Source organism: Carassius carassius, chromosome 36 (genome assembly GCF_963082965.1).
Source record: "Carassius carassius chromosome 36, fCarCar2.1, whole genome shotgun sequence".
Lineage (NCBI taxonomy): Eukaryota > Metazoa > Chordata > Actinopteri > Cypriniformes > Cyprinidae > Carassius > Carassius carassius.
In genome coordinates, this window is record NC_081790.1 from 477,659 (window position 1) to 486,346 (window position 8,688).

Here is an 8,688-nt window from a genome sequence, read left to right on the forward strand (position 1 = left end):
CTCAGTGTTCAGCGAGTGAAAATATATCTGCGCCAATCTTATAATAGCCTCGAACACACACTGGCGAGTAAAATCTAAGAATTTATTAGCCAATGCCGAACAATAGACATAATTTAGTCGTCCTGAGTAAAATTTATTCACATATGCGAGTGATTTACTCTCAATGTAGAGGCTGTTTTGACGGTTTTCCGTGAATACCTTTAAATTGACACTGGTTTTACTCAAATGAAACGGTAAAATGCTTGTGAAGTGACTCAGAACAGTTCTGGTGATGTTGTATGTCCTCATTATTGCAAGCGTCATGCGCTTCAGTCTATGTAGTAAACAAACCATTCATTCACACAGAGACATGCACGCAGAACATGCAGGAAGCAGATTTCAACCAACTTTTGCGGCTTAACATTTACAAATACTGGTCCATATGGAGATTTGATTTGATTAATTTATACTAACTTTGACCAATTCCGTGCCTGTCCATATTGAAATTTAAGTTTCATTTTCATGACTGGATTTTGAGATTCCGTCCTCGTTTTCTGCTTCGCGGAAATCATAGCGCTGACCCGGGTTTGAACGGTTTGAACCTCTGTACTACCGGTACTTAAAGAAACCTGGTAATGTGACATTTTAATTTTTTTAGTACCGACTTGGTACCGAAGTACCGGGTCTTTTGACAACACTAAATTCCGCTGTACTTTCATTTACATTTACTTGTATTCATTTAGCAGGTGATTTTCTTCAAAGTGACTCACAAAAGATGAATATCAAAAGAACACAATGACAGCTTATCATTCATGTGATTAGCTCTCTGTGAATTCCCTGACCATTACATCTGATGCTGTCATTGTCAGGTGTAGTCATGTGTAAACTTCCTTTTGTTTTTTGTTTCCCTGTTGTAAAATGATAAAGTAATTATGACAGAGACCATTTACATAAAAGTCCAGATTCTTTTATACTCTTACAGCAGCTATACTCTAACAGAAATCAGTTATAAGATATGTCATTACTTCAGGTTTCAGTATTCTGACTGACTAAAGCATAGATAAACATGATACACCATGAAGTGTAAATGTTGAACAGTTTGTGTTTTTATAGTTATTTGTGATTTAAATCTTTACAGTATTCATTCTCCCTCTTTTCTGTTTGGTTCTAGATCTGGGAGTTTTACCTGCAAACCCATGTGAGATTGCAGTATGATTCATCTGGTATTTATATAAACATCCCCTTTGTGTTCCTCTCACTTATAATTAACTAGATTATAACTGAACTATATTTAGAGTAGTTTAGTCTTTTGATCAAATCTAGTGAATGGAGTTATTCAGCATCTTCAAATGTTAATTAAAAATGAATGCTTTAACCTTCTTTCCTAAATATATGTTATATAATATGAAATATGTGTATTTTGTAAATGGTCATTCCTCTTGTTTTAAGGAGTTGAGTCTCCTGCTGCTGCATTAATGTATAAAATAATGAGTCAATGTTTAATTAGTGTTTAGTTTGAGACACATACATATATTTCTGTCTTCTTTTTCTGAAAGCCATCTGACACAAATCTCTTTTTCAGGTCCATGAAACAAGAAAGACAAAATGACCACATCTGCAGATGATTTATTTAGTTCCCAGAGATGTGTATATTCTGTTATCTTTTAAAACTGCTTCTTCTCCTCTTCGTGAACATTGTGCTTTGTGTGGCAGCATGTAATAATGCAGAATATGAAATTAATGGGGAGTGTTGCCCAATGTGTGATCCAGGTAAGTCCAGGATAAGATTTCTCTTCACTTATACCCACACTAGATGCAGATGAACTCAGACACTTAAAGAGTCATATGATACTTTTTCATTGTAGACTTTAAATTGCTTCACTCATTATCACTGATGAACAACTGTAATATGCTCATACAATAATCTTCTCTGTTTGGAATGATGTGGGCAGGACCTTGTTAAAAGTACACCTCCACAATCTGGTATTTCCCTGTGGGCTATGCAGGTGCTCTCCCATTGGCAGAAATTATACTTGCGGTGCATTCCCTTCATCTGGTATAAAAATAATATATAGAAGCATATCGCCCCCCTAAAAATTCCCTAGCAATACCCATGATGCAATTTTTGTCACATTTATCGTGTCTGCATGATGGAAATAAAAGTGGTCCGGTGAGATAAACAATCTTGTTTCCTATTTTCATTAAGATTATTTTTCTTACCCCACTGGCAATTAATTTTTACTTGTTTACCATTGGAAACGACTAAATATCTATATAATTCTTAAATAAAAATGCATCATGATTTATACATTTTTAGGTATTTGTACTTTAAATAAGGCAAAAATCTCAGTGTTTTTCGGCGTGAATGAATGAATGAGGTATTTAAACATTGCTTATGGTTTAAAAAGGGGGAGGAGACTGAAATAAACTCTAGGTTTATAGAGGAAAACCTGCTCATGACCAGGTTAAGTTCACATTACTATGGTAACTTACAGAGAGGTTTAGTTAGTTTTATTTTATTGGAAACAAAAACACTGAGTTTCCCTTTTCTGGAGTTAACAAACAAAACCCATTTTCTGGAATACACCCCCGCTCTGAGTGACTGTCATCAGGCCACCATTGTTTCACCGCCAGAGCAGATGTAGACAAGAATGACAGTTCTTGATGAAATAATGAACATAGCAGTCTGAGCCACTAAAAATGCAGTGGTTTAAAATTGTCTCTGAAGGGAATGCATCTCTGATCTACTAAATGCGTCTATATCACATGAATCATTGGTGATCCAGCTTCACCTACAGAAGAATTGAGTGTAAGGTTTTTTTTTATGATTCATTGTAAATCACCTTTCCTAATAATGCGCTAATTAGCAAGTTTCACAATGAATGCAGTTTAAAGTAAACAGTCCCTCAGAGAGCAGCTATAAAAAAAGAAGGGGCGGAGTCAGCAGAGCTCATTAACATTTAAAGGAGCATGCAACAAAATGGCTTGCTGAGAACAGAGCTGTTTTTGACAGGGTAAAAAAAGGTGTTTTTTTACACTACCAATGAGAAATCATAACCAAACCATGTTACAGTCTTTTCATTGAGACCCTAAAGAATTATATCAACTTGTGGAAAATGGGCATTATATGACCCCTTTAAGTCTACAGAGTTTATAGAAATATAAAGACCTGCAATTCAACATGTACAGTTACAAATACATGTACAGTTTGTACATATGGCATGTTTAAATCAATAATAATTGTGCTGGTGATTTTCTTTGATGTTGTCTAGGAAAGCGAGTTTATAAACACTGTGATCAGTTCACAAGCACAACATGTGATTCATGTCGCATCAGGACTTACTCTGATGCTCCTAATGGATTAACAGAGTGTCTGCCCTGTTCTGTGTGTGATACGAGTGAGTAAAACTCTTTCTTACTGACTCATCATGGGTTCATGCCTTCAGATATATTGTAATTTTTTCCTCTAGCTGTTTGACTCAATTGATTCATTAGTTTTCTTTCTTGTTGAAGGTAATGGACTGAGAGTAAAGCAGGCATGTACAGTAACATCAGACACAGTGTGTGGACCTCTTCCTGGTTATTACTGTATAGACTCGCTCTATAACTGTAAAAGAGCCAAGAAACATTCATCCTGCTCACCTGGACAATACATCAACCAAACCGGTCAGTCTTTTATCAGTCCAGCAGCTTTAATATACATCCATAAAAACTGAGAGGAATAACTCTGCTTGCATTTATATTAAATACATCAATTATGGAAATATGCATGTTGTTACAAAGCAGTTTTATAATTTATTACACCTGGAGAAAGTATTAAGTGATTCCTCGTGATAGACATTGCTTGATTGTGTCTCTTATATCCACCTGAACAAATCTAGTAAATTATGATTAGGCTGAAAGATACTGAATGATGATGTCTTTATTGCTCATGTACTGATGCTGTGTGTTTAATTGTATTTGTATAGGAACAGAGTTCAGAGATACAGTGTGTGATGTCTGTCCTGCTGGTTCATATTCAGATGGTACACTCTGCAAATTACATACAGAGTAAGTATTAATATTTTAAAACACTGACACCTTCTTAAATTTAATTTGTTTTTTTTTTTTAATTGCTTCAGTAGATGTTTTCCTCAAGAGATAATTTTTGTAGTTGATCTTGAGTACTGTATCTCTCTCTAACAGCTGTGAATCTCTGGGTAAAACAACAATCAGTGAAGGAACAGATACGACTGATGCTGAGTGCAGAGATAGACCAACTTCACATTTACTGACAGTGATTCTGAGTCTGTGTGGAGTGTGTTTGCTGATGTTTCCTGCCATAACTGTAATTATTGTAAAGAAGAAAATAGCAAAAAAGCAAAATAGTGGATCATATCAAGTTACTAATACTCAAGATACGAACCTGTAAACTTTTTGAATCATGTAATGTTTGTACATGGTAATTAATGTAACAGTAATTAAAACATTTTTCATGAGCACCAGATTTTTTCACTTCATTTACATCGATATCAATGAGCTTAACTGAGCTGAATGATGACATCACTGAATTCAGTGATGAACTGCCTTTAACTGTCATTTTGCAGTATCGACACACTGTTTTCCTAATTAAAGGGTAGCTAAACCCCTGGTCAGAGCCTGACTCCACCCACTGGCAATATTTGAAAAATATTGGGTGCGGCGTGAACCTGAGATCATGACGGATTGATTGACAGCTGCTGTCAGAGACGCTAAAATGGAGAGTAACTGTAGTGACGCAAGTAGCTTTGCAACAGAGCGTACATCTGAAGTAGAGGACTTTACTCCCCCACCTTCACCTGAAGTGGAGGATGTTGAGGTGTCTGTGGACACAGGGCCAGGGCCTGAGCCTTATCAATTCGAGCCGCTGGCTCAAACTGCGGTCTTAACTCCCGCATCACGATCGGCACTGCATCGCTTTTCAGCGCGAGCTGTGTGGAGAAGCCCATTCCCATTTCTATTGCGTTAGAGAAGCAATCCTGCGTAAAATGCAGTTTGCACACTCCAGCTCTAGGCGGGAACTCGTGATCTTCCAGGCTAAGTGCATGCAACCACTGGCGCCTGATTGTCTAAAGGTCTGCTGGAAAACTATGCAGTCCAGCAGTGCTGTTGCAAACAGCAACACTACACCCACGTACCATCCTTACTACTGTACTAAATACAGATAAATCTACGCCAACTTGAAGCTATCCTAACTGATGCAATACTATGCTACTAACTAACTATGCTTCTAACAATACTAACGTTACACTAACAACTATGTTAATTAACTACACAGGCTACACAAAATAATCTAACATCTATGCTAAATAGATGTTATATTAGTCTATCCTGGTCGTTTTCAAAACTCGCAATTCCAACTCCTGACTCACTACAGTGATTTTGACGGAACAAGATGGTCTTAAACTGCCAAGGGCGTGGTAGCTCGTACCAAGGGTGTGGTGAGCTGGAAACTGCTTACGTCAACTGCCACCGCAAACATCCAATAGGAAAAATCAACTGCAATAAGTAAGTAAAATTTATTTATATAGCACCTTTCACAGACAAAGAGTCACAAAGTGCTTTACAATCTGTTAATAAAAAGGATCAAACATGCATACAATAGATCTATCATAACACAACACAACACACAGAAACACTCTTCACAAACATGAAATGACAAGTAAACCACTGCTGTTAAATAAAAGCGAGTTCAAAAAGATGCGTCTTCAGGTGTTTTTTTAAAAGAATTGACAGAACCCATAGTTCTCAGTGCTAATGGAAGTGATTTCCAAAGCCTCGGTGCCACAGTACAAAAAGCACGATCACCTTTAGTCTTAAGACGTGTTCTAGGGACAATTAAAAGGTCCTGACCAGAAGACCATAAGAGCCGACCCGGTGAATGTTTATGTAAAAGATCCTGAATATAGAGAGGTGCCTGACCATGCAAGGCTCTATAAGTGATAACTAAAATTTTAAACTGCACTCTGAATTCAACTGGGAGCCAATGAAGGTCCTTGAGAACTGGTCTTATATGAGACCACTTACTGGTACCAGTCAACAGCCTTGCAGCTGCATCTTGTACAACTTGTAGTCGCTCCATAGAAGACTTATTCAAACAAGTATACAGAACATTGCAATAGTCCAAACGTGACGAGATGAAGGCATGAACAAGCATCTCCATCTCTTTTCTTGAGACCACCGATCTAATCAATGTTCCTAAGATGGAAAAAACATGAGCGAACTACAGACTTTATATGACTGTTAAAACATATGGCTCTATCCAGAAAGTCACCTAGATTTCTTATTTCACTACAATCTGAAGTGGCTGAAACCCCCAAAACCTGCTTAATCCTAGGTATAATATTGTCAGGAGCAAAGATCATCATTTCAGTTTTATCCTTATTAAGTTGCAAACAATTGTTTCCCATCCATTTATTAATGGAGACTAAACAATCCTGTAGAACTGACAGTTTATCTAGACTATCAGGTCTAAACGAGATAAATAACTGAATGTCATCTGCATATAAATGATAAGATATTATTTTAAAACTATTAATAATCTGTCCAATAGGAAGCATATACAAGTTAAACAACATAGGGCCCAGCACAGAACCTTGTGGCACACCTCAGGACAAAAGTACAGAACCGGACATAGAAAATAAATAGAAATAATAGAAATACCTACTAAACAGCGTAATCTATTAATCAGAGTGCAGTGATCCACCGTGTCAAACGCTGTGCAAAGATCTAACATAACCAAAATGTCATTTGATACCCTGAGTAAGGCGGTTTCAGTAGAATGATTTTTGCGAAAGCCTGATTGAAATTTGTCATAAATATTATGAGTATCCAAAATATCATTCAACTGCATTGCCACAACCTTTTCCAGGATTTTAGAAATGAAGGGCAACTTAGAGATAGGCCTATAGTTGTTCAACGATGTAACATCAAGATTACACTTTTTCAAGAGCGGTTGAACAACAGCGTGTTAAAACACCTAGGGACCTGGCCCAACTTTAGCGAAAGGTTAACAATTGAGACCAAACATGGACCAATGGATGTAATAGTTTCCATGACCACAGACGCAGGCGAAATATCCACCGGGCTTTGAGAAGGTTTCATCATACAAACTATCTTGATAAGATCATTAAAGGATATTGACTGAAAAGAGCTTAAAATTGAGGGCCGCTCTGTGGTAATTACAGAGGGGATAGCTGATGGTAAAACAGTAGCCACCGTTCAACCTGAAGAGGGCAGCACTCACACGTTTTTACACCATATATTGTAGAATTAAAACACTTTATACTCAAATGTCAAAAAAGTTACTCGAATCAATGAACAGCACTAATAAAGCCCCATTCTTACAGATCATTAACTAAAAAGAGTTGGTGTAGGGTTTAGTTACTCTTTATGTTGTTAATTTACGTTTACACAATCCTCTTGGCTAATTTTTATAAATTAAACTTGTATAAATGCCAGGCAAAAGTTGCATAGATCCCCCAGCAGATCTTTAATCAAAGATTCAGTCATGTTTCATGGACTTTTTATGGGACAAGCTGCACTGGCTACCAAGAAGTGTACTGAACCTTCCTAAAGAAGAAAGAGGACTGGTGCATCTACAAAGTTGAACTTTTAGTATTCAGTTCATACAAAGACTTTTAACAGGCTCAGAGATCTCAAACTGGAGTAGTGTACTCTTCTCTACACTGAGAGGATCTGAAGGACTGCGATTGGAAAGAGACTCACTGTGGCTAGATCCTCAGAAGCTGAAACTCTCAAAGTACACTCCTAATTGAGATTGTAGATAAAGTTACAGAGATAGTTGGCAGTAATGAACTTAAGTCTGCAATCTGCCGTAAAGCAAAAAGAAGAAAATGCGAAAAGAAGGGGGTGGTGTTAGCGCAGTGGATAAGACACATGCCTTTGGTGTGAGAGACCTGGGTTCGAATCCACTGTGTGACACCAATGTGTCCCTGAGCAAGACACTTAACCCCTAGTTGTTCCAGAGGCGTGCGACCTCTGACATATATAGCAATTGTAAGTCGCTTTGGATAAAAGCGTCAGCTAAGTGAATAAATGTAAATGTAAAAGATGCCTCATGCACCTGCTGCTGAAAATGCGCTCAGGACAGTTCGGACATTGTGGTGAATCAAAGGTAAAATATGATATAAATACTGTTCAGTTTCTTGCACAGACTGATCGTTTTGTGTCTTTACATATCAGAGTATCGTCACGAGCCACAGGGTTTAATTTGGTTTTGTCTATGTATGTTTTTTTGACTCTCAAATCCATGATTCCCATTCACATCCATTAAATGACTGACAGACTGCAGAGTTTTCAGTAAAAAAAAAGAAAAAAAGAAAAATTATCTGTTTGTGTTCTTCTGAAGAAACAAAGTCACCTACATCTTGGATGCCCTGTGGGTAAGCAGATAAACATCACATTTTCAATTTTGGTTTAACTATCCCTTTAAGTACATACACTCTAAACACAGATTTTGTTTTAAATAAACATTTTTAGTCGTCATTAATTATTCTTCCTTGTTTTTGATTCCATGAGAAGCCACTTGTGTTTTGCTGTATAAGACATTAAAGTGTGTTCTGTCACTGCATATTAGTTCTGTTAGTGCTCAGTTAATGTGTGTTCACACAATTCTTCAGCCAAGGTTAAAGTTACAGATGCATGCCCAGTTTTAATGCATATCCAGGC

The 8,688-nt window shown here is 37.1% G+C and overlaps 1 protein-coding gene across 2 annotated transcripts; it reads left to right on the plus strand.

Annotated features, from left to right (window-relative positions):
- Positions 1 to 979: 979 nt before the first annotated feature.
- LOC132116862 (tumor necrosis factor receptor superfamily member 14-like) lies at positions 980 to 4,425 on the plus strand. 2 transcript variants are annotated; one of them, XM_059525724.1, is made up of 6 exons: positions 980 to 1,202; positions 1,562 to 1,749; positions 3,252 to 3,377; positions 3,493 to 3,645; positions 3,948 to 4,029; positions 4,144 to 4,425. In XM_059525724.1, exons 2-6 carry the CDS (start codon positions 1,623 to 1,625, stop codon positions 4,388 to 4,390), a joined length of 735 nt encoding a protein of 244 aa, XP_059381707.1. In that variant the 5' UTR covers positions 980 to 1,202; positions 1,562 to 1,622; the 3' UTR covers positions 4,391 to 4,425. The 2 variants fall into 2 exon arrangements, with proteins under 2 accessions (XP_059381707.1, XP_059381708.1); XM_059525725.1 differs by lacking the exon at positions 980 to 1,202 and having other exon boundaries at positions 1,541 to 1,749; positions 4,165 to 4,419.
- The last annotated feature ends 4,263 nt before the right edge of the window (positions 4,426 to 8,688 follow it).